General features: G+C 38.1%; 1 protein-coding gene and 1 long non-coding RNA gene across 2 annotated transcripts; one reads left to right on the top strand and one right to left on the bottom strand.

Moving 5' to 3' along the window:
* Positions 1 to 2,176: 2,176 nt before the first annotated feature.
* Positions 2,177 to 23,084, top strand: LOC139976102 (high affinity cationic amino acid transporter 1-like). The gene is made up of 4 exons (XM_071984541.1): positions 2,177 to 2,940; positions 13,518 to 13,966; positions 17,732 to 18,746; positions 20,538 to 23,084. Exons 1-4 carry the CDS (start codon positions 2,706 to 2,708, stop codon positions 20,663 to 20,665), a joined length of 1,827 nt encoding a protein of 608 aa, XP_071840642.1. The 5' UTR covers positions 2,177 to 2,705; the 3' UTR covers positions 20,666 to 23,084.
* A 1,558-nt stretch (positions 23,085 to 24,642) lies between these two features.
* LOC139976104 (uncharacterized) lies at positions 24,643 to 25,675 on the bottom strand. Its single transcript, XR_011795992.1, has 2 exons — positions 25,567 to 25,675; positions 24,643 to 25,515 (listed from the first exon to the last, which is right to left on the bottom strand). It is a non-coding gene; the product is annotated as an uncharacterized lncRNA (long non-coding RNA).
* Positions 25,676 to 26,996: the final 1,321 nt, after the last annotated feature.

The raw sequence follows: 26,996 nt of genomic DNA, 5'->3' as shown, positions 1-26,996 counted from the left end.
TCTTTAACATCCAAGTAACATAAATGTAGATCCCAATTGATAACATAGCGGAAAAAGTTGTTCTCCTGCTTCTAATTGGCACTTTTTCTGAAGGAGAACATTTGGGTGGATTGATATAGACGCTAATAGGAGTATGCTACCACAAGGCTTTAGAGGCCACATTACTTCCACAGATTTAGTTAGTAAGTCAATGGGGGCTTTCATTTGGCGTATGCTACATGACGGACCACGAAAAGTTGTCCACCATCGTCATTCAGGTATAGCGACATCAGTTTGATCTATCTGCCTTCGTTTGTCGTCGTTTCCGGTAAATTAAGACCGGGAAAAGATAAGATTCCATGACATTTTGAAAGAGCAAAGACATTGCTTTTAAACAGAGCAGAATTGGAATAAGTGAACTTTTGAATTACAAGATCTGTGCTCTACCAACTGATCATCCAGTTGGAAAAAAAGGGCACAGTCAGAGGGACTAAAACCTATCATAGGGCCAATTAGGAAGCTTGTTATAATATGGAAGCAATGAAAGTTTCACTGCTCGCCCCTTCCCTCATCCCCGACCTCACGTCTTCATTCTCGGATAAGATTCTGAGGTAACAATGGTGGGGAACCAATTTACATCGCCATGTTCCCACCCCTCCTCATCACTGATAAAGTTCAATTGTCCATACGAATTAAATTTGTACCTGTATTAATTCTATTTAATACCGGCATTAATTCGCAGTCAATCACCATGCAGCTTCATATACCGGAATGAAATAGAATTAATACCTGCATCAAATAGAATTATTAATATTTTTTGTATTTCCCGTATGGCCTCCCATAGACGCAACCTCTGAAAATAGTGACCGAACTCATTGTTCGATTTTGAAGCACATATTCTTATCTTGGTAACGTTCAATGTATGAAATTATTTGAGAACATTTAATATATGTTAAAGAGCACACGAAACTAAAAACAATTTCGATGATTCGTGTCGTTGCTGTGTGCCATTTTATATGTTCACCTCGAAGATGCGACCGAACATATCCACATGATCGGCCCACAGTAAACACCAGTGTCATGATACTGTGGGCGCATCTCATGATGTTATACGTTCTGTTTAGAAATTGATGGCGTCCTTTCAGAATGGTTAGAATCGAGTTAACAGATACGGTCTTACGATAGCGACCGTTAATTAGGCCTACGGTGTGCAAATGTCAAAACGTACCATCGTGTATTCATTAATTATGAATATTGTCTGTATCAAAGGTAATCAATAACGATGGCGTCACTCTTTATTTTATATTGCATATATTAATTATTATGTTCTGTAGATCTAATTATAGAACTAATTTATGGTCTAAATATGCCACACTATGCTCCATTTGATATCAATAAGGTTAATTTTTCTTCGTGAGGATGGGAGGGGGATTGGAAATATCGAATACTCGTTAATAAAAATTCACAAATTGAACGCCTTTAAACTTATTTAATGGTAATTGTTCCTACTTTGAAAATTGTCCACTGGTGACGAAATGTTAATGATCGAATCGAATTCATTTCATTAACCTCTCATTAACCTTGACTTTTTGCAAGATTCTGAGAATGCGTCTTAGCTTGGATAAACAAACGTTAATCATCATATTGAAATTTACATTCAATTCATACTCCTCAGCTTTCGAGATAACAACTTTTGAAGTTGGCACGTTTACTACCAAAAGTGAACTTGAAGCAAACAGGAGTGATGCCATAGAAGCACAATGACAAATTTGTTTTATATTTTTCTTCAAAATGTTTAATCCAATTTCTCCTTCAAAATTGGGATGCATTAACATATATGAATATCCAACAGTCATTGGTGGTATTGAAAACTTAACTTTTCTTTCAACGAAACTGGAAAACCTGTCCAATCCAAGGTAAAAACGATAAAGTTAAACCGCATAAGGGAAAACAAAACACTTTGCTGTCAGTGTTCAACTATGACATCACACCTGCTTGCCTCAAGTTCACTTATGGTACAAACTGTGAAATTTCAATTATCAATATCTAGAGAATTCAACAAAGCTTTATAAATGCTTAGTATTTATTACAAATATTGTTTAGTATTTTTACTAATTTTTAAGTATTACATAAAAAAAGGTCAAAAGTGTAATGGCATATTGTTAACTACAAGCGATAGGAAAACTGATACTTCTCGTACCCGCATAAAAGTATATGAGCGTGCATGGATACCGTTATTCTAGAACTATTGTTGAAAGGCTTTACTTGTATAGGTTCATATCATGCATTGGAAGCCTAGCTAACTGTAAATAGCTTACATATAGGCCTATGTATAAGAAACTTTTAAATATACCGCCAAACATAACGATAGGCTTAAAGCTGTCAACAAACCAGCGTTCACTGTGCATGTGGAATACAGACTGCGGTGTAATTTTCTCGCATGTTCCCATGCAATGGGCGGGTGCCAGCGTTTCAGTACAGTAACCTTCATGCTTTGCTTTTGATGTCATAGCAAAAGGTTTGCCCGTGTCCGTTGTAGCACTGTCAATTATTCAAGCGCTAGTAAATAACCTATATACACAACACCAACTGCATGCTTGCAGCAGAAGTGAAGTTATTAAGAAGATCGTGCAAGTCATAGCCCGGCATATGTTGCACTATTTTCTACACCATACAAAAGGAAGCCCGACACACGAAGTACCTGCATTGTAAAGTTATCAGTAATCATGGCGTGTTTATCATTCTGGAAACGTTTGGGACGGACTCGAAAGACGGGTGATATTGATACGGGCGCAGACGGCTTAGCTAAATGTTTAGGTCTGGTAGATCTGACCGCTATTGGAATTGGAAGTACACTCGGTGTAGGAATCTATGTTCTTGCAGGAGATGTCGCCAAGACTACGGCTGGCCCAGCCGTCGTATTTTCCTTTCTATTGGCAGCTGTTGTGTCATTACTATCGGGTAATTAATCTTTGTTTAACTTTCCTTTTTCTTACATTATCACACTTAGGTTACTTATGCCAGTAGTAGGCCTATACATGGTCGTAACCTGCGGGAGGTGGAAGGGGGGGGGGGAGCATGGGGAAGCTGCCCCATGAGATTTCCACTTACTAAATGAAAGTAGGACTACGATAATGTGAACGCCTGGACAGTATGCGCTATTTCAGTTAGTTTTAGCGAAATTTTCATATCATTTCTTTTGATTTCATTAGGCAGTAGTGTGCAACCTCAAGATTCTAGGCACGTAATGCAGGAATGGCGTTCAAAAAGAACACAAGGTTTATTTTAACCACTCATCAAGTATATGCACGATCGCAGCTGCGATGACCGTGCGTTTTTTTTTTGGTTTTATAAGAATTTTGTTAGAATAATATTAAACGTACTGAGAGCTCCTAAGACTTAACCTGCGTGAACAGTGTAGCAGTCCAATGTGAAAAAACACTGTTCATAAATATATTTATTACGTCTATGGGTGTTTCATGTAGGCTTATCAATTTTATTTTTAGCCCCTTTATCAGTGCCCAAAGTTTTAATAAAAAATACGTATATACCAGGGCATTTTTTAACATACTAACTAAGGGGACCGCGATCCCCATTCCCCCGCACGGCCCACCATGCACTCAGCTTATCCCCCCCCCCCCAGTAGGCCCCCTTTTGACAGGTAAAACAAATAATGATAACACAAACCTAACAATCAATTTACACCTAAATTCCCCATATGGCTTCCGCTCAGCATATATATAGGCTACCGCTACCATCAGAATGCCCTATATAGCGTCCTTTAATATATCTTCAATTATTTGTGTATAAATAAAACATTGAATAAAGCAGAGATGATGAAGTAATTTAAAGTCCTAAGTTTGCCCCTATACGAAGTGACTTTGCCGAATAACTTTTTTCTTCTAATTCACCTTTTCTTTTGGAATTTTACATTGTTAAAACATGATATCTCAAAATAAAGACTGTTTAGATGCAACTTACAAGGCCTGGGAAGTGCGTGGCCTTTCCGGCAACATGAGAGGCACTTTTGGCAAACATTTCCTTGCTACGCTACGCGCCAACTAATGGTGGCGCTCCTCTTAGATAGTGTCATGATGTTCCCCCTGTGTGGGAAATGGCTTCCACCCCTCCTCCACTAAAAAGGGCTCTGGTATATATACGAACATAAAAAACAAATAAAATAATTCCATTTGGACAATACATGATTTATCTTGATGTTCCTCAACTACACCTCCCTAGGGATTTTACCCAGTCTACTGCCCTGGTATACTCCCCTTCCCTACCCTCCCCTCCCCTAGCCCCAATTTTTCATAAAAAAAACCTCATTCGTAAGGTATGTTCTGTGACTGACCCCGACTTAAACCATTGAGCCCTCTAATAGTACGCGAAGTAACGATCTTTTCCATGTGACCCACCGTACAAATTATACATAGTAAATTAACACCTTAATAACTATTTTTACAACATCAGGCACAAACTACCCTGCCACAATGTAATCAAATAATTCCCTGCAAGCATTTCAAAAGAGTCTACAAACTATACTAATTCATAATTACCGACAGTGTAGCAATACCAATAACTGTTAAATAATCTATAGACATGTGAAGTGTATTCATGTATATTCTTATATTTATGTATATTCATGTATATTCTTATATTTATCTTTATTTGTGTTCGTGTTTGAACCTATTTTTTCTTTTCGCACCAACTGGTCACTAGCTTTGATAAACAGCATTGTTTTGTTTTCATTTGTCATCATTCCTCACAGTTTTATTCATTACTTTACTAGTATACTTTCAGTTCTGTACGCCATATGAGAAATAAATTTGAACTGGAACTCTGGAATGCTGTACTGCTTTAAGATATTTCTTTTGCGGTATACTGTAACTAGGAGAATCGTATATATATCAGATATATGCAATCCCTGTGGCCTTTCCTGAATTGCAAAAAAAAAAAAAAAAAAAAAAAAACGGTAAAATTGCCTGTTGTTGTCCCTTAGGCAGATTCTATCATGCGGACAAACTTCACAATGTTTTTGAATCGCTTTTCGCTTTTCGAGGACAGTCCAGTGTTTTCTTGAAAACCAAAGATTGCTGTGTGTATTAGTCCGTCCTACGGGAGAAAAAAAATCAAGTGCTATAGATAAAAAAAAACACCTTAAAACCGAACGCTGAAAAGTTTCCTGAATATTTTGAAACAACTCTTGAAGAGCTGCACACACTTTAATTTATTGTTTTCTTTCCTCTATAAGAGTTAATTTATCTTACTCTCATAACACTTCAACAGAAATACGATGCTAGGACTCTATAGAAGAGCGAACTCTTAAAGCGTCCGTTTTCGATGGATCGCTGATTTATGTCAATTTTTTAATTTTTAATTTTTTTTTTACAAAACCTTACTAGAATATCACTAGGCAATTAATCAAAACATCGATCTGGCATTGCTTCATAAATCTGTAATCTGTAATTTAGCTGGTTATTAATTATTCAATCCGCCGTGCTGAACATTTCCTCGTCTAGATATTATTGTTTAATGATATTAGTATTAATTACAGTATTAATTATTGTATAGTAATTACAAGCAGAGAGGAAGACGAGCATTGTTTTTTATTATCATGATTTCCTTCCATTCATTTTGTCGTTTAACAGTATATGAGTGTATCTTATAGTTTGACAATATTGTTAGCCTTATTAGTCTCGGAATAATAATTCGATAATGTTGAAGGATTATTCAAGACATTGTACTTAACGACAAAAGTTTGCTTTTGATCAGACATATGCTTACTTTGAACATGCATAATAGAGCAGTGGCGTAGGAAGGTACTTTTGAGTGGGGGGGGGGGTGGGCTGAAGACTGATGGCCGGCCTGGGGGAGGGGTCTAAGGGGAGGGGGTGTCCCCCTCCTGTTTGGAAATTTTTTGCATTTTCAGGTGGCCTCAGATGCAATTTGGTGCAATATAGCACACTTCAACACCCACTCCATTTTGTAAATAATTTTGCATTTTCACCTGGCCTTAAAAGCAATTTGGTGCTCCAAATGATATTTTTTCTCTCATTTGGAAATGAAAAAGGGGTTTTCTGACCTGCGAAGCGGGGGGGGGGGGGCGGAATGATACTTCCGCCCACCATATTTTTCACTGGGGGGGGGCTGGCGCCCCCAGCCCCCGGTTCCTACGCCCTTGTAATAGAGTATCAATTGGTTTAATTGTATTTGAGTGTGAAATTATAGGTATAAGTGAGAAACAAGACTCAAACCTAATTTTCACAAATGAGCAACCTTGTTCATGAGCATTTCCCTCCTATCCACGCCACGCCACGCCACGCCCTCCCCGCCCTCACCCTCATTCACTACCGTCCCCCCTTCCCCCTTCCCCTCTCCCGCTGCCTGTACCCTCTCGCCCCAAATATCTAGCAGTCTCATTGCGAGTTTCCGACGTTTAAAGGAGCTGTTTGCGTTCCTTTAATAATCATATTTAACTTCCCAATTATGGATGCGATCAAAATATCATCGTGCAGTATTCTATAGATGATTATTGTTCAGTTCTTGTCGAAATTGGCTCGGATGTAGCTGGTGATTATAGCCTCATAATAAGTAACCCATTGAACCGCAGCCCAAAATTCTTATACGCAAAGAAGGTTATGCCTGGTTACCCCACTATACTATACTGCTATATGAAAGTGTAATACATATGTATGCTATATTTAATGGATATATAGGTTAAGGTGTGCCGTGAAAGTTGCTTTGCAAAGTTACAAACTTAACCATAAATTTAATATAGGCCAACATCACTGACTCCCCATATATAGTGCAGCAAAACCGTCGGCGATACTAGTTCTGTCCAAACATATGTGAAACGCAACGGGTTGGTCGACAGTATGTCACCGGAAATCTGTTTGAAAGTAAAAGCATGAATGGTCATTCATGCTCAAACGTTAACCACTCATTTTACTACTGACCTAACATACTATTCGCATTGTTCATGATGGAGACAGTTTTGGACACTCGGCCGGTTTTTTTAAATTTTGTCTGCAGGGAATAACTTGATAAGTTTGGAACCCTCAAGAAAGTTCTTTTGACAACTTTCTGCAATGTTATGTATGTTATACATTGGGATCGATAGTGAATGACCCTTAATTATTTCTTTTCGTCTTTTAAAAAAAATTGTTCCATCATCTCTTGAATTCATTTTCGGTTTCGCATCGTCGGATCGAGTATTTTCAAGTGACTAGCAATTTTATTCTTTCCCATAATTCATCCATGAATTTAGAGAAATTTTGTGAACCTCAGTGTACCGAAAATATATATTAGACGAAGTCACTGGTAGTCTCATCTATTGTAAGATTTCATATATATATATATATATAAATATTATAATATATATATATATATATTTATTATAATATATATCTTTATATATATATATATATATATATATATATATAAATAATATATATAAAGTTGCGCGAGATTTCGAGCCAGTTGTCCGTTAGCTATAGTCTTAGGGACTATTTCCATGTAATATACAGCATGCATGTTCATAGCAAGTGATGAAGAGTTTCTTAATTTTTGTGCATTTCATGGATGCATTGGCAGACGTTATTCTTTCTTTAGGCAGATGGTATTAAGTCACGCTTCATGCAACAGTGGACGCTTGATTAGTTTTAATCCTGTTTTTGACTTTAATTTCACAATTCTTTGGAAAGGGTAAAGTGATGTATATAGACAGATGTGCTATGTGGAATATAGTGCTGTTCTTTGCACTACGGAATGGCTCAGGATATTACCGCAGATTTATTTGCAATGATATAAACATTGCCCGTATTCATTACGTATACGCAGCATTGCACTAAGAGTATACAACAGCATGGGTACGAGTACAACAACATGAGTATAAACTGTAAAAGAAAAACAAAGACATTTTCAGCTGAAGTGCCCTGATGACATCATTCATTATACTGTTGCCAGATGCATTTACAAAACATCACAAAATTTTAAAAGTTTCTATCTTCGCGATACAAAATGCTATGAGGATCCGGTTTTCATCTAAAGATGAAGACAATATTCAGCAATTTTTGCTAGGCAGTCAACTGTAGCCAATAGAATATCCTTTTAGGTTTCCAGGGGTCCTCTTCCCCCTGCCTAAAAAATAAAGTGCATGTTGCTATTGCTTGTAAGACTTAGTAGTTAAAGGAAGATGGTATCTGGCATCCTTTTGCAGATGAGACAAACTTCAACGCAATTCTTCACTTCAAAGAAGGCTAGGATTATTTTATTCGCTAGGAATATATATGGGTATCTTTATATCTTGGCATATGGTGGTATATCGATCTGGGCACATCGTTGATGTTTTTGCAACGAGGTAGTATAAAAGATAATCTTCTTGAGTCATTAAAATTCCCTTTTTTGAGTTTAGCTTTTATTAAATTTATTAATGATATAATCCGTTCCCAGATTTTTTTGGTTTCATTTCCAACGTTAGAGAAACCTATAGTGAGCAACTATAAGCTATATTACTTGGTAATGGGGCCGAGGCAGGTCTATGGAATTTTAGTATGCGCTGATAGGAGAGGTGGGGTTGGGTTGGGGGGGGGGCGGGTAATGATCAGATGATTATTAGTAGTGTGGGGAGGAGATAGAAGAAAGAAAAATGATATGAGTTAAAAGGTCAGTTAATAAATTATATGACGACACCAAAAAAGCCGATAAAGCAAGGGTCCGCATACGTTTATATGTGCACAGGCCTACTCCACTGAGAAAGAACCAAGGGCTCATAATGAGGCATGAAAACTATAGATTGTACTTTTAACTTGATGTTAAAGAAATAACCTTAACCGAAAGCTGTAGATCAATTTTCCGACGTCGGGGGAAATTTACGCCACCGAATGAAAAGTGTTTCGATACCCACGTTTGGGGGGTCGCGCCAGGTAGTTTGTGGACTGTCGGTCTATAGATGCTTGCGAAATGTTATTCGCTAATCCCGACTACATAGTTAACATGACGAGGCCCGTCTTGAGGAAAACTCTGTCACTTAGGCTAGAGTGTGACAGGTATAGACATAAGTGTGGAGCCAATTGACAAAAATAAATAAATTAAAATCACCAAATTTTGGCACAAGCACTGTTCGAACAAAAGTGGGGAGGTTTAGCTATTCCCGCCCACTTTCCAGCGATGTCAGTGGTTGAAGGGAAAATAATGAGAACAATATCCTATACATATTCCACGTTGTATACTATCAGTGCCACTGTGAGCTTGAAAACCGTCTAATGAGTACTGCAATACTTCACTTCAGCCCGCAGGCTTCGCTATAACAATCTGACAATCTGCATGTGAAAAGCGAATGCATTGTGTAAGCTATCCGCTATATACCCGCAAAATGCAAAATCAATCCTGACCGTTATAGTTTATTCCTGATACTGAAGTATAAATAGCGGGTAGGATATACATGATACGTCTAGTTGAATTGGTACCTGGTTTGTATAGGGCTGCCTTTGCATTTGAATATCAAGCAAACCATCAACTGAAGTCAGTGAAGTCCATTTATAGAATAAGGAACGAAATAGTGGTCCTATATAGTAAGCAATACAATACAATTTAATACACTATAATACAATACAAGTTAATACCACGAAACTAAATACAATGCAATTTTATACAATGCAATTTTATACAATGGAACTTAATACAACTTAATACAATACAACTTAACACAAAACAACTTAATACAATACAACTTAATACAATACAACTTAATATAATACAACCTTAATACAATACAACTTAATACAATATAACTTAATACAATACAACTTGCGATAAGGATACGATGCGATACGACACGATACAATACAGATTAACCAGAGGTCTATTGTGACGTAATCTTACAATATGACGTCATATTCAACGCCAGGCTATCAAATCCTGATTAAAAAAAAAAAAAGTCGACCTCATCTTAACGTTTTATGCTGTACAGTAATATGCAAGTACATTTTGGTGCTATAGCGTATCAGTTTTCCATAAGTGCTCATCAAAATATCTTTTCCAATTATCCTCTTCTATATACCCTGAAACAAAATCTATCAGTTTGGATCCCAAATGGGAATTTCTTCCAGATTTACGTGAGATTTGGTTACCTAGGAAACCAATGGATTTGTTTTTTGACCAAAGGCGTTGAAAACGTACTGGTATGGAAAAGTTAACCTTCATTTAGATGTGGAGATCGGTCTATTGCGCCAATGATTTTATATCAGGAATTGCAATACAAGTTTTACAGATGCAGGTAAACAAAATGAAGAAGACACAGGAAACAGCATATAATTACAGCCCAAAAAATATGCTAGATAGTCGAATAATGGTCACTCATGTCCAATCTCCAATGTAACCATTTTACCATTTGCCGTGCACCCTTCAAGTTTTTGTTGTTTTGCCATTTGATTGTCTTATTTAATCCCTTTTCATTGTCTAGGAATAGTCATGAGGTTTAGACACTCCAAGTACGGTAGGTCCGAGACAACTAGCAATTGCAATTTTTGACAGTTCATAGGTTTTTGCGTAAGTGGATCAGCTACATTAAAAACTTACCGAGTATTACAGAAAATAAGACTGCAGTTTATCAAAGTACATTTACCTTGCTGGAGACTATTTGTTTTCATCAAATGGAAAATTGGTTGGCTAGCAAATTATATGAATGAATGATGCCGTTCAGTCAACTTCAGTGTTCAGCATTTCGTCATTTAGAAAACGTTTTAAATCATTACTGGGAATTACTCATGTGTAAACGCACACCAATAGATTTATTTTTAGCCTTTTTCGAGTTTTGATACTGTAATATTATTTGTACTGAATTGTAACCAGTTAACCTGTAGCTGCATCAGGGATTGGTCGTTAGTACAAGGGGCGTCGAGAGACAATTAAGTCATTGGGCTCCCTTTTACGCACTTCTTTAAGTCATGATCATTGCATGGGCGTATCAAGACTTCTTTCTGCCCCACGGAAGTTATTGGATCAATCCCTATATATTCCACGGGGGCCCCCTTATCGACCCGGCTCCCGACCTAAAACCCCATTGGACCCCGCCCTCTCGTCTGGTTACCACTTTATTCGTTATACGGCGCATTATACCTTATTGCTGAAATCAGTTTCACCCATGTTGTCTCAATAAACGTGTTTGCATTAGGCTATTTTTCCTACATGATTACCAGCACCATTTTTACCTTACTACGTGCGACGTTTCTTTAACACTGTTATGATTTATATTACACGACTACCAACAAAATTAAACAAACTTTGCTGTGATCAAGGACATTAAAACCATGATATTTGTTATCCCCTAAGGATAACAAGGAACGCCAAAGGTGACAATCTGATCAACAACGTGCAGAATTCTCCCGCTGGATCACAACACCCATTACAAGCTCTAATTTGAAAAGGAGAAACCGCGGAAATAAATCAACGATTCAACAAAAGATTAAAAAAAAAAAAAAAAAAAAGGATAATTAGTATGATTGGCCGACGGCATGTTTATCAATACTTGTTAGTTTTAATGGGAAAGGGAATTAAGTTTTTTTTTCAACTTAAAAAGTTTCCCTTAATCGACATTTTAATCTCAATTTAGCAATAGCACGGTACATTAAATGTGCACATTCCCTAATGGGATTTCATACTGTCACCAATATTGTATTATGCTAAAACACACAAATACTTTTGAAAACATGCAACACATTATATAGTACAACATTTTTCTTCGGTTATGGAATGTCTGTTTGAGTGGTATTAATACCTCTGTGTAGAAGACGTTCTTCACTTTAGTTTACTACCAAGCGACGCTTCGTATGTGATTGTGTGTGCGCGTGCGGTGGGGGAGGGGGGGGGGGGCGTGGGGAGGAAGGGGGTAGGGTGAAATACAGATGATTTTAAAGATTTCTAGTTCGATTATATGTAGAAAACTAGGACTTCTAGAAATGTTTCTAGCTGTTTCATGTTATTTCAAACTATGCACCTTTAAAAGTACTCTGGATCGTTTGACTCCTTTAAGGATAAATTCATGATGACGTCAAATCCACAGTTCATACCCAAATGTCAATGTTCATGTTGTAATATATTGTATAAGTAAAATTTATTAACTTCATAAAACAAAAATCTTTTTACTTCACATAAACAACATTGCAAAACAACATTGTTTTGTACGGATGACATACAAGCCATTTGTCATGAAAAGATTTGTAATATATATATATAGATTTATCCAACGTTTTACGTATATCACACACAGTTTGAACCACAAGCCACGTACATAGGCTACAACACTTACCGATAGTATAACGCTTTCCGTATCTCCATAAAATCTCTCGCCTTATTTAATCGCGTTTCAGCTATACACACAGAAATATATCGAAAGAATGAATTTAGTTTGTATTGCAGTACAATCTAATTGAAGTTGTTGAACGAATTCGGTAAATACCGAGTGTTTAGTTAAGTACTAGCCTATTCATGTTTTCTCTTTACGGTATACATGTGAAGGAACGCGTCAAGTGTTTGCGTTACCGAATATAGTAAGGCTACAGGTATACACATGGGACCCCGGGAGACGAATATTTGTATTTGTCAACGGCTCACTCCCTAACGACGTATTTTGTGTATATATACATATATATATGATAGAAATATACGTGGTTTCGTCCCTGCTAATGAACCAAAGAGTCTGGGTGACGAAATGGTGAGAACCACATGGAATAATTTCTTATATAGTTCATTAACCTTCATTTTATTAACATATCTAGAAGAGTTTCTTGGTTTGATCAATTTGGACGTTTTTTTTTTTTTTTTTAAATTCGGTGAATGTCTGGTGAAGGAATCGCCAAGCAAAAGGGAACAGCTGATTACTTCATATCAGCTTGGGCGGACTGGTCTTACCATCTTACCAGCTTCGTAACTGTAAGGCGCTATGTCCGAGGCCCCGAAGGTTGAGACATTGAAACGTCGAAGGTGCCTATTTCCTCTTGGTCGAGAAAGATGTCATTCTCGTCTATAGGGCGCCAAATGCGCCAATTGTTTTAAGACCTCGTGCCGTCGTCTGAATAAGTAGCCGGTACTATACGCACCAGTCCACTGATTTTATACCGTCTGCCCGTAGCTATATCTTCGTTCTAGTTCTATAATCCCTGTTTATAAATTTTATACCATTATTCAGTGGTGGATCTAGGATTGCTCAGAGAAGAGAGCTGCCTTTTACATCTAATTGTCAGCTTTCAACTCGGAAGAGGCTGTCCGTGAGACCAATATTGATAGATACCGAATTTGCCACCGAATTATCGGTGTGCACATATTAGAACATATTCATGGTAAAAGTAAGAAGTTACTGCGAGCGAAGCGTACTTAATTTTCCACATTGTGTACCGTGTTTGGAGCAAAACTGTTTTTGCAGCTATGTTTTTGTGCCAAAAGTATTGCAGAAAACGTGAGCTTGGTTCGTCCTCCCCCGAGATTCTGACCTTCGGCAATGACACGTATAATTCTGTTTTTCTCTTTCAATTCCTTGTCAGGTGTTTGCTACGCAGAGTTTGGTGCGCGCATGCACATCACCGGTTCCGCGTACACATACGCCTACGTCGCGGTTGGGGAGTTCATAGCTTTCATTATTGGATGGAGTATGCTCGCTGAGTGCATCATCGGGGCGTCTAGCGTCGCTACGGCTTGGAGCGGCTATCTTGACGTGCTTGTTAACGGGACCTTTAGCACCGCAATCTCCGAAAATGTCGGCACATTTAGATGGGATTTCCTCGGCGGATATCCAGACTTTGTAGCTTTTGGGATCTCTTGTGTTATGACCTTGGCGTTGATCATGGGCGCCAAATTTAGCTCATTGACGATGATCTTGTTTACTGCTATTAACTTCACCGTTGTCTTCATCTGCATCTCTGCTGGTCTCTTTTACATTGATGTGGAAAATTGGAGCTTGGATGGAGGCTTCTTCCCATTTGGGTTTGCAGGGGTGAGTATATTCCAGTTAATATTATTGTCTAAAGGGGACACATAAACCAAACCATCATCTTTAACAACTTAAATCACATAGTTCTTTGTGAAGGAAAACTCTACGACACAGCTAAGAAGGATTTTGCTCCATTTGGGAGATATCGCAGTTAAAGGTCCTTGTACACTAGGCGCGACGCGATACAAAACAGTTTAAATAGTGTTATTACTTAGACCCTTTCACACTAGGCGCGAAGCGGGGCGACGCCACAAAATTGAGTTAAAAATGTTCTACTTTTGTCGCTTTACGACGTGTGACCAATCATTGTCCTCCGTAAGATCACATGATAAGCAGGATAAAACGTGAATATCTTTCTAATCTGTTGGCTACAATGATACTTTTCTCTTCCGTTTTACTCTTCCACACAGCAAAGCTATATCAATTAAATCTTATATCATCACAATGTTTGCAAAACTTGTAAAACCTGCACTGTTGATGGCATGATGTTGAATGTCGTTGTACAGTTATCGCACATACCATCATGTGAACCCGGGACACAAGAAATTTCCCGCCATGAAAAAAATCGCAGAGAGATGCAAAAAATCGCCTGTATAGTGTGAAAGGAAAAAATATCGCTGGCGACTTTTTTTTATCACTTCGCATAGCATCGCGTCGCGCCTAGTGTGAAAGTGCCGCCCTCTGAAAAAAAAAGTTAACTTTCCGTTGCTTGCAAGTGAAGTTTTCTTCTTGTCGCTACAAAATGCAGACAGTAATGAAACGTGATACATTGTTATCTTTAATCTGGACCTGAGATCAGGGAGTTCCATAACAACTCCCTGCTGAGACGTCCATCGCTGCTATGTACACTGTGTTCAGGGGCGTCGGAAGCTATTTGGGATTGGTACGGCAGATCAGAGTGTGGCCATCTATCAAAATTATCGGGGGGGGGGGCGTTTGGTAGGTCAAATTACGCTACGCGCCACCATGGTTGGCGCGTAGCGTAATGGAGAAAATTTTGAAAAAATGCCTCCCAGATTGCAGGAAATGACACTCCCTTGTCTGTTTTTGTACCCGATTAATCTTCTGAAACACATTTTTGAAGTATGTTTCATTTTGGTTCTTTATTTTTTGCCATTTTTTTTTCTTAGTCCTATTTTTTTTTTTTTTTTGCGCCGTGAATATTGGTCCGGCGTTCGCCGGACCTGCCGCACCGGCTCCGACGCCCCTGTATATGTAACGCGAAAAGGGCAACATTATTGTGTTGTTAAAGCAAAGTTGGTTGCTGTCTAAACCAAAGTTGTTGCTGCTATTTTAACATGTTGCTGATGTTCGTTGATGTCTAAACTTACGCTGATGTCTAAAGTCATGCTGATGACTAAACGCGCGTTAACTTGTCTAAACTCACGTTGATTTCTAAACCGGTACGGTTGATGTCTAAACCCACATTGATGTCTAAAATTTTCGTTGCTATCTAAACTTATACGGTTGATGTCTAAACTCACGTTGATGTCAAAAATCAAGCTGATGTATACACTTTCGTTGATATCTAAAGTTTCGCTGTTGTAACACATTGTGAACGAACATCATTCTTTCTTTACAAAAATTTATAACAATCAACCGCAAGTTGCTTCCGTGCAGAGCTAGCAACATATACAGAGATTTTCATGCTAAATACAGCCAATGATGTTTTCTCAATTTCCCGCGATTTGTTTGGCTAATAGTCCCTTACTCATTGTCCACTCATTGTCTGCAAACATGCTTGCATCTTCAGTGCTTAATGAACGCAAAGTATGAGGGCTTAACTATGTAACGCGAAAAGGGGAAAAAATCTTTAACGTCCTAATTTGTAGCAAAATCAAGTTGTTAACGATACTTACATGCGAGGACGTTGTTAGTGAAATCGCTGCAAGGTCGAAGCATGGAGGTACTATATACGGAGTTGACGAGGAGGAAAGAGTGGCAGGGCAGGCGAAATGAAGGTCGGGCGGCCGCCCCTGTAACTGACAGCGAAGCTAGGGCACTGGATGGCATCTGCCATGTATGTTGTGTAGAACATTCACAAAGTACAGGCAGTGATACGATCGCATCTTTACAACTACAATAGTAAAAGCATATATATGTCATAATAAACGCAATTGGTGTTCGATCGGTACGAAAACCTTTCTCTAGTAATATTACTGTCACTCGTTTTACTTGATTGCCGACATTCACAACATATCCAGACATCATTTAATGGTTCAAATAAATAAGTTTTAAGTGCAGTATTTTTTGCTGGCATTTTGTCTATAGACACTCGTTTTACTTGATTTCCGACATTCAGCGTATCTCTACACATGGTTGAAGGGGCTACATGAAATCAGATTAAAAGGCAGTATTTTTATGCTGGTACTTTGTCTAGACACTCGTTTTACTTCATTTCCGACATTCACAGCGTATATGCATAGCCTATAACATTTTAAAAGTTGTTTACCGTGCCGCCTCCTAATCGTATGAGACGTATCGCACATGTTAACTGATAGGATGGCAGTGGGAGATACGGTAACTTATAAAACAAGGTTTCCACAATTTGGCGTCTGATGACTCCAAATGACCTTTGACCTCAATAAAATCCTTTACTGAACGTGTCACAACTACATACTAAATATGAGATTCGTCCAACCTTCCCTTTTTGAGTTATCGTGTTTACAAGGTTTTCACAATTTGACCTCTATAGTGACCCCAAATGGACTTGGACCTCCACGACCCCTATTGTTTTTGGTGGAGGTGTGTATAGCCACGTACGTACAGTAAATTGACCTGTATTTATCATGTCATAGTGTTATTGTATCATAATGTTGGTTCGGGCCATTTCTATTGTAACAGCTAGTTCTGCTTATACTAACAAGCAGAAATCTAGTGCATGAAGATCATCGAAACCTCAATGCATTTTGCATTCTGGTTTACATTACAGGGTTGAGCAATTTTGAACGGCGATGGCAACAACATAAGTTTAGACAACGACGTATGTTGAGACAACGGAAGACATCAACGTGAGTTTGAGCAACAACGTGTTAAAACAGCAGCAACAGGCTTTAGTTTAGACAATAACAAACTTAATTTAGACACAGGGGCGTCGGAAGCTATTTAGGATTGGTACGGCAGATCAGAGTGTGGCCATCTATCATAATTATCGGGGACGTTTGGTAGGTCAAACTACGCTACGCGCCACCATGGTTGGCGCGTAGCGTAATGGAGAAATTTTTGAAAAAAATACCTCCCAGATTGCAGGAAATGGCACTTCCCTAGAAACAAGACCCCTGCCATGCCAGAGTAGTCACATTTAGCCTACTTGCCGTCATCATTATTTGCCATGGCATCATTTTTTGCCATTTTTTTTCCTTAGTCCTACTTTTTTTGTTTTTTTTGCGCCGTGAATATTGGTCCGGCAGACCGGCTCCAACGCCCCTGGTGTTGTGGGTATTAAATGTAACTGAATGCATTGACTGTATACACTAGTGTCTAATTACCGACATTATAGCAGCTGTGTGTTTATTTTCTGGGATCAATGGTGGTGTCTAACACTTCTGTTACACCTCATTCGAAACTAGGTCAGATTACCGGCATCAGACGTTTCTTTGTGCGCGAGTCTTCACTCCCTTTAAGCTACGCACTTTGTGTTGGAATACAACCTAATGTCACCTCCTTGGCAAATCATGGGTACGCCTCTGCGGGTGGTAGACAAGAGGAGGTGGCTTAACACAATGGAATTGTCATTCCTAACGTTTTAATTCTTCTTTCATCCCTCAGGTGTTAAAAGGTGCTGCCACTTGTTTCTACGCTTTTGTCGGTTTCGATGTGATTGCCATATCCAGCGAGGAAGCCAAAAATCCGTCACGTGATATACCATTGGCTATTATGTTAACGCTGTTGTTATCCTTCCTGGTGTACACAGGGACCTCGTTGATCTTAACCTTGATAGTTCCGTATTATGAGATTTCTGCCTCTGCGCCCCTCGCAGGAGCCTTCCTCGCCAAAGGGTCCTACATGGTAACGTACTTAGTAGCTGTAGGGTCCATGGTAGCACTGACAGCCTCCATGCTTGGATGTCTGTTTCCTATACCGAGATTGACATTCGCCATGGCCAGAGATGGTCTTCTGTGTCCGATGTTTGCTCACGTTCATCCAACTACCAAAGTACCCATCTTGAACTGTATAGTCGCGGGATCTTTGACGGCTCTCACCGCATTGTTCCTTAGTCTAGAGCAGCTCGTTGAGATGATGTCCATCGGGACTCTCCTCGCTTACACGTTGGTGGCGGCCTCGGTGATACTGCTACGTTACAAACCGATAGACGAACAGAGAAATTTACTCGACGAGTCATTTGACGAAAAAGGAGCGACGAATCAGAAGAAGGATACTACTGATGCAAGCATGGAGTTGCATAACCTCGTCAAAAAGGACCTCACGGAAAAAGAGAGGCTCGTCGGCCCTAGAGAACCCACAGGAGCGTCTTATCACAAAGTAGCAAAGTTCACTTTTATCTTTGCCGTAACAAGTTTCCTACTCTCAGCTTTTCTCACGTACGGTGTTGTGTCCCGACTGCTGCCAACATGGATGAAAATCATCCCTGTATTTATATTTGCGATTATGCTCGTTTTGATGACTGTTGTTATTGCGAAACAACCACAAAGCACAGAAGAGCTTCCATTTAAAGTTCCCTTCGTCCCTATTTTGCCTCTCTTGTCTATATCGTGTGACATTCATTTGATGATGCAGCTTTCTCCGGCAACGTGGATAAGATTCGGATTATGGTTAATATTAGGTGAGTATAATTATGTACAGTGCTGGATTACAATGATACAAAAGGCAAAAGAGGCAAGTGCCTAAATGTCTCCAAGGGAAAGGTGGAATGCAGCTATAGCAAAGGTAAGGGGTCCCCTTGGCAGGAACAAGGGGCCTATTGCAAGGACAAATGGACACAGGGCAAGGTCACGGTCAAGGGGCCTCTGAGAACACTTTCGAGGAAGACATGCCATTTTTATTTGTCGGGTTACTGCCTCCAATGCTTAATAAAGAAAGAAGGGGTGGGGGTCAGGCGGTGATATTAAGCAGAAGTGTTTCGCCAAAATATTTCCTTAAAATTGCTCCCAACTCTAGGGTGCTGGTCATTTCCATGTACAGACATTGCATGATGACTTAAGGCACAAAAAACCTAACTTCGTTATCTAGTAGACCGTCAAAACCCAATTGCTATCAGTTGAGGTTGAATTTCTATAAGATTTCAACAGCTTGAGTTAATCAATTAAAGCGGCTGGAGTGACTAGTCTAATACACAGGCCATTAACGTCATTTACACAGATGCATCACAAAACTCAATGGGGAAACATTATGTGAAAACATTAGTTTAAAAATACTGGTGTTGAAAGTCATAAAAGGTGTCCTGTTGTTTATACCCCCCAAAAAAGTTGGGTTAGTTTGGTTGAGTTTTTTTCTAAAGTTTATAAAACAATGGATGGATGAACATTATAATTAAGGTCCTACATTGAAGGAGCCGACGTCATCATCAATTTAACCTGTCAGGAGCATTCCAGAGTATTTGTAAATTTTAAAAGGTGAATGTCATGAAAAACTAGAATAGTTATAGAAATATTTCTAACACTCAAATTTATCTGTATTCTTTGGACTAAACATCTATCTTAAGTCATCATTTAAAGTTGGGATACGAGATGTGCAAATTGAAGGATGGGGTGGGCCGTGGGGGGGGGGGGTAGGGATGCCTGAAAGCACCGTACATTACATTTTGGTTTTCGTATTATTATTATTATTATTATGTTTCAAGACACTTACCCAGAATTGCGCATAAAGATGTCCATGCATGTAATATTTTGAGTACATGAGTTCGGGGTGCACACCCTCCTTTCGAAAGAATTTCATGTTGCTCGAATCAGCTTGGAAACATATATAAATCTTTGAATGTGTTTTGACACACGATCTCACTTCATTTTCTATACTAACGAAATGACAGTTACGAGCACGGGTGATTACGACCAGTAATCGGGAATCGAGGGGGAAAGGGAGGGGAGGGGTGCATAGCGCCTTTTTTTAAAATTGGACAAATACAATTTAATGTAGCTACTAGTCAAAACAAAATGCCTCAGAATGCACCATTCTACGTCTACAATTTTATATTTGTATTTTCTGGGGGGGGGAGGGGGGGGCTCCTCCTTGTGGATCCGTCCCTGATCAGGTGTAGAACATATGACAAATGAATTCCGTTTGTGGAATTTGATTTATCGCCTCGATTTTGGAGTGACCGTACTAAACTTTAGTGTTAAACAATGACGGTTTTGTTTGATGTTACGGTGTGACATCACAATTATTGTGCAATTCTCCCCTCCCCTCCCCTGACCGCCCCCTTAATAAAAATGACTGAATTTTATATTATTTTTCTTTGTCAGCAAACAGAGAATGCTGCGAAGATGGAATTTGGATTAATGTCTTTGTTTTATTTGGACTGATATGATACATATATTCCAGAATAAAAAGTCCCAGAATTTGATATACATTTAAACTAATAACGATTTGTTTACTTTTCTTCCCTTCTATACTTCAGGTTTGGCAGTATATTTCTTCTATGGTATCTGGCACAGTAAAGCAGGCGAAGAAGAAGACGATGACAGCAAACTTAACCCAGAGAGCATAGCAGACGAACCAGATGTGATACAAGGAAACTATGAATGAAGGAAGCCATCTTAACTGACAAGGTGTAATAATAGGGGACAAAAACCCAACAGACTTCTTTACCTTTAAAACCATCGTTGTTGGTAAACTACGGAAGCTAAAAAGTGCCATCAACATAAGAAAACTTTGCCCCAATAAGTCAACATGTTTTCAGTAATTGTTTAGATAACAAGATAATATCTTCTAACTCAGAAAAATGTTGGATTGCTCAGTTGCTTTAACTGACTTGTTGAACAATTTTCTGCAAAATGTTGAATTGACCACTTATAATATGTCGTCAATTCAACATTTTTTCTGCAAAATGTTCCCACTGAGCAATTGAATAATTTTCTGCAAAATGTTTAATTGACAACTAATCGTATCTCGTCAATTAAACATTTTGCTGAAAATTGCTCAATTGCTCAGTTAAAGCAACTGAGCAATCCAACAGTTAACAGAATTTGTATAAGATATTATCTTATTATCTAAACCATTTACTGAAAAAATGTCAACTTATGGGGCAAAGTTTTTCTTATGTTGATGGCACTTTTAAGCTTCCGTGGATCGTTGTTTGTAAACAACTTCCCCAAATAGTTGAGAAACGTTTTGCTCCGTTTGGAAGATCCTATAGTTTAAAAAGGCCTGTCTGGGGTCTGTCATTTTTGTGTCATTTCTGTGATGTCATAGAGCCACTATAGGTTATGAGACCATTGATTTTCTTTTCGTTTATCTTTACATATAATTTGCAACAGTGTTGACTTTGAAACCGATGTCATCATTAGGTCATGGTAGAAAACTTGAATATGTTACAGTCAGCATTTGCATCTCCGTAACAGAAAATGAAACGCTGTAATTATTAAAAGCTAAAGAAATAGTTGATCACATTTGACTTGATGATGTCATATTTAGACTTGCTCAAGTCTCAGTGCCAAAAAAAAATCTTTGAAGTCTTGCAAATGGAATGAGATTTTTAGGAGCTTCTGTATGCCAGGTATCTCTATCACATAGATCAAATATGATGGGTGGATTTGTGTCTCATTTTACCTGGTTAATCAAACTCCGGTTAGATGATATTGAGAGAATCGACCGGGTCAGGAGAGGGTCATGAAAAGTAGCGGAGGTAAAAAGAACCCTCTTTTGGTCAAACTCAGGGAGCTGGTCAAACATCGGTCGGGATTTGGAGCATCGCCTCTGGTGAAAAACTGGCTGAATTCTGCGTAAGTGTAACCGAATGTGTGAACTTCCAAGGGGAGTGAGGAGGGTAGGACAGGATGGGGGTAGGATAGCGGGGGGGGGGGGGGGAGTAAAGGCAATCATTTTGCATAACTTTTCAACTGAATTGGTACCATGAAGAACACGTTTTATTTCATATTTATTATTTCATAAAGGAAAAATGGATCTCTCCTTCTCCCCCTCCTCCTCCTCCCCTTCTCCTCCTCCTCCTCCTCCTCCTCCTCCTCCTCCTCCTCAGATAGGACACGATTTAACCAAAAACGAGTCACGTTTATTTTCGTTCACCTTCTTCTACCCTCCATCCGCGGCTTCCCCCCCCCCCCTCTCCTCCCCTCACCCTCAATCAAGACATGGATAAATTCTTCCGGACGCCCATATCGATATTAAGCGATTTAATGTTACAAGGACTATGATTTCAATGCGCAGTTTTGTGAACTGAAGCTATATATATTTGTATGTAAGCTGCGATGTATAGACACTGTTCGCGTATATGCATATAGTTTGAAGTTATTTACATTGCTTCGAATTCTGAAGTTTTGAATAATATTTCAATAAAGCCCGCGTTACAATTATTGAAATTAGGGATAGCGGAATGTTTGTACACCTGCTTTTATTTGTCATCCAATGGCTTTAAATGGCTTCCATTCTTTTCGGTTTATAGCTCCTGCAGGTATGCCTATATGTATAACTTTTGATATAAGTTGTTTGTTTGCCTATAATATATATATAGCATAAATTCAACATGAAAGCAACAGTGTTTTCGGGATATAACGAGGAAGAATTTTCCTAATATGACTTCAAATGAAGGGCAACCAAAAATCAACATAGGCAATGGTCATATAGTGTAGTTATGTATACGTAGAGAGTAGTGCTTAAAGCGTGTGTCTCAGTAGAAGAACATGAGTAAAATAATACGTATTCAATCCAGGCCCGTGTAGCGACAAATTCTAAGTGTTGGGGGGGGGGGAGGTGGGGTAGGTGGCAGTGGGCGTGGCACAAACAGTTTAAGGAGGGGCACAATGCTTATACCGAGACGCTATATAAGGAGCTTCACCGTTAGATATATACGTGCGATAACGAATCGACGCTTTAAAGATATATGATGAATGTGAACTCAAAATAGGTAAAACAAAGTTGGCATGGCAACGAATTGGTTTTCAAATCAGAAAAACAAATGAGATAAAAGTGCGAATTGGGTAGCGACTCAGGGGCGCGAAGTTTAAACTACAAACCATTCGGGGTTCCTCACATGCATTACAGTATCGCTCATTGACTTACAGAAGGGAGTGGTTTCATTATCAAGAAATAGCCCGGCTAATATATGGTTGGCCAAATTCCCACACGCAACCGTTACATTTCTGAACTCATCTCGCGGAACGGGTCAAAACGTACATGTTTTAACGAGAAAGTGTGCTAGGCTAAAAACCCGGGCCCATGGTCAACGAAAGGATGCCAGTGGAAATATGTGATACAAATTTTGAGTTTCTTAAGAAAGTCGTACTGAGAAAATGAAAGCACAAGTGTCCTTGTGTCCCGACCTTGTTCTCGGTGACCCGGTCATCATACGATGACCTTTCCAGCTTCGAGGCATATCGGTCACCCACCTATGTTGTTATCATGTATATACGTTTATGTCTTAGCGAAATGTTTAGTTTTATGTTTCTATTACACATTTTAATGTATAGGCCTAGGAATATATATGTATATATATTCCTAGGCCTATACATTAAAATGTGTTAAAATTAATTAAAATTGAAATCGTAGTGAGTTGGAAAATCCAGAACAGTGAAAAAACTTCCAACATCCACCGGGAGGCCCCGGTTCGAATTCGAACCCGGGCCTCCCGCTTTATATGCGGATTCCCCATATTATAAAGAAATCCAAGTTTACTTCAAAAGAAAATATTATTAGAGAAAACCCAAGAAATAAGATTCGACTCATAATGACAAATGAGGAGTAGGCTAATGTTTAGAAAATCTATTGGAATTTTCGGTCCCCCTGGGACCTTCGTCAACAATTCTTGGCAGTCGAATGAAAAGTACAAAATGTAACACAATGAAAGTATGACGCTAGTTGCATTGATGGAATAAGAACCAAATAAACCTTGACTATACAGGAAGCGGATTAAGGAGCAAAGAACGGATTATATATGCTTGTAGAACTGATAGTTGTTTGTTAAGGTGTCCCACTGTGTGAGACTTAATGCGAAAGATCCAATCGATTTCTTTACGTTTACGTTCAGTAGCGGATTGGAAGTTCGAGGCAATTAATATATATATATATATATATATATATAGATAGATATTTATATGTAATTGAAGTCGTAGTGAGTTGGAAAATCAAGAACAAAAATGAACAAAAGGTATTGTTGAATAGATTCTATATTTATTGTTCAATTTTAAGTCTTCGAGATTGTCGTACTTAATTTAATTTGTGGTACTGAATCGTCATATGAACTCAGTTCGTTATAATATATATTATGTATAGGGCGATATATCAAAGTGACCAGTCTAGTCATGCCGTGACTAGTCATGCCGAAACCTATCAGTCTGTGACATTTAATAGTATAAAATTAGTATTGTTAAATTATTATTATCATTTTGGCATGGGGTTTTTAGGGGGACCCAGCATTCGTTTTATAATTATGATTAAAGCAACGTTTGTAACATTTTATTTACGGATTATAGCAGGGTGATATATCGTACCAATATTTTCATATTTATTATATTACAGGATACGTGTGAAAACGTGTGTTGCGGAAAAAAGGAGGGGGGGGGAGGGAGTAGGGATGGCGATTAAATGTTATGTGGTCTTCCTTGAATTAAAGTCAATAGGATCTAGCATATAATGATGCAGAATGTCTAAAATAACCATCATAATTTGCGATTCATTTGGCGTTCCATAACTATCATAGATGTATAATTTATAGCATATTTCGTATATAATTTATTATTTATTCAGTGACTTATTACAATTTCTTTTTGGCAGAGTGAAATATTTATTTATAGATTTCGAATAAAGTATACATAGTTGTGAAACATTCTTTTCTCCATCTCTTAATAAAACCACTGATGTGTAATGAGATTGTTTTCATCAAACTTGTTAAAACTAAACCGGCTTAATTCACAAAAACGTGGACTTTCTGCCGGTACATCTTTGTATACAAACGTCAAGCGCATTAACTACTGCAGGTTGAAGATTTGAACCATCATTGCCATGAGAGAAAATTCTTACAAGCTGATCGAAGGTATTTATTCATTAAATTTACAGACAGATAAAAAACTAATTAATTTACTACAGTCCTTATGTATATAATAGTTTTTACGGATTTTCATTTAAATTCATTTAAATGTGCAGGTATAGCTCTAACAAACTGATCGAAGGTCTTTATTAAAATTGTCAAAAGCAACAAAACTGTTTCATTTCAGATTCGAATGTAAGATTTGTCTTAAATGTATAGATCTATTAGTATTTATACTCTTACTTTATAGCTTCCTTGAGTTCATGATACCAAAATGCGTGTGAAAATGTAGTTCACGAGCTTTTCTTGTTATAACAATAAAGTAGTTAGTTTAATGTTAATACACTCGGGGGAATGAGAAAATGAAGAAAACTTTATTAGTTATACACAATATTACCTCTAATATGGCGGTAACTTTATCAGTGATACACATCATATGATATATAACCTCTAATATGGCGGTAACTTTATCAGTGATAAACATCGGATGACATATTACCTATAATATGGTGGTAACCTTATCAGTGATAAACACTGTATGATATATTACCTATAATATGGTGGTAACCTTATCAGTGATAAACATCGGATGGTACATTACCTATAATATGGTGGTAACCTTATCAGTGATAAACATTGTATGACATATTACCTCTAAATATGGCGGTAACATTATCAGTGATACATATCATATGATATATAACCTCTAATATGGCGGTAACTTTATCAGTGATAAACATCGGATGGTACATTACCTATAATATGGTGGTAACCTTATCAGTGATAAACATTGTATGACATATTACCTCTAAATATGGCGGTAACATTATCAGTGATACACATCATATGATATATAACCTCTAATATGGCGGTAACTTTATCAGTTATAAACATCGTATGGTACATTACCTATAATATGGTGGTAACCTTATCAATGATAAACACTGTATGATATATTACCTATAATATGGTGGTAACCTTATCAGTGATATACATCAGATGACACACTACCTACAATATGGAGGTATCGTATCAGCGATACAAGTAACTTAAAAAGAGATTCATTTTGAATTCATATAATGTCTCTTATATGGAAGCATACATTTATAGTGATCGGTAGATGCCACCTATTTTATGGACAGAGGTAGGTAACTTTAGCAGTGTTACACATCGGATGACACACTACTTGGAATGTGTAGGTTACGTTTCAATGATATAGATCGGATTACACACTATATACCTCGAATGCATGTATACCGTAGAGGCCACCGCATATGTGAAACAAATCATCAAAATAAAAAAGCCCATATGTTTATTGCCGAAATGAACTTAGGCCAACAGGGGGCGGTGTTCATAAAATGTCCACCCTGGCGAATTTTGTGATGAATTGGTTAACAGCTCTGCCTCAGTAACCAATTGGCATAACCCAGTCCTGCCTACTTCCATGCGGTAGTTGAATCCCCAGCAACTAAAGCCCTCGTTTAAACAATGCAGTGCGCATCCATTAGGGCCACCGTGAACTGTTGACATCACCCCAGAACCCGTGACCTCCTTGTCCTGGTGTATCTTGTAAGACCCTTAAACGAAGAAAAAATAATACAATATACATAAATATGTATATATATATATATATAAATATATATATGTATGTATATATATATATATAAATATGTATATATATAAATATGTTTATATATATATATGTATATATATATACATATATATATATATAATATAATATGATTGAAAACGTAATGAGTTGGAAAATTTAGAACAATGAAAAAACTTCCAGCCACCACCGGGATTCGAACCCGGGCCTACCGCTTTATATGCGGACACCCTAACCAACTAGGCTATGGACGCTGATTGTATGTCCAG

This window comes from Apostichopus japonicus, chromosome 11 (genome assembly GCF_037975245.1).
Source record: "Apostichopus japonicus isolate 1M-3 chromosome 11, ASM3797524v1, whole genome shotgun sequence".
Taxonomy (NCBI): domain Eukaryota; kingdom Metazoa; phylum Echinodermata; class Holothuroidea; order Aspidochirotida; family Stichopodidae; genus Apostichopus; species Apostichopus japonicus.
The sequence above is the reverse complement of the archived record's forward strand: the minus strand, read 5'-3'. Positions and strand labels throughout refer to the sequence as shown.

Excerpts from the sequence above, each read along its gene's own strand:
- LOC139976102 (XM_071984541.1), top strand. The coding sequence starts at position 2,706 with ATGGCGTGTTTATCATTCTGGAAACGTTTGGGACGGACTCGAAAGACG. Across the intron at positions 2,941-13,517 it reads TGTTGTGTCATTACTATCGG|GTGTTTGCTACGCAGAGTTT; the intron begins GTAATTAATCTT and ends ATTCCTTGTCAG. Across the intron at positions 18,747-20,537 it reads CGGATTATGGTTAATATTAG|GTTTGGCAGTATATTTCTTC; the intron begins GTGAGTATAATT and ends TCTATACTTCAG.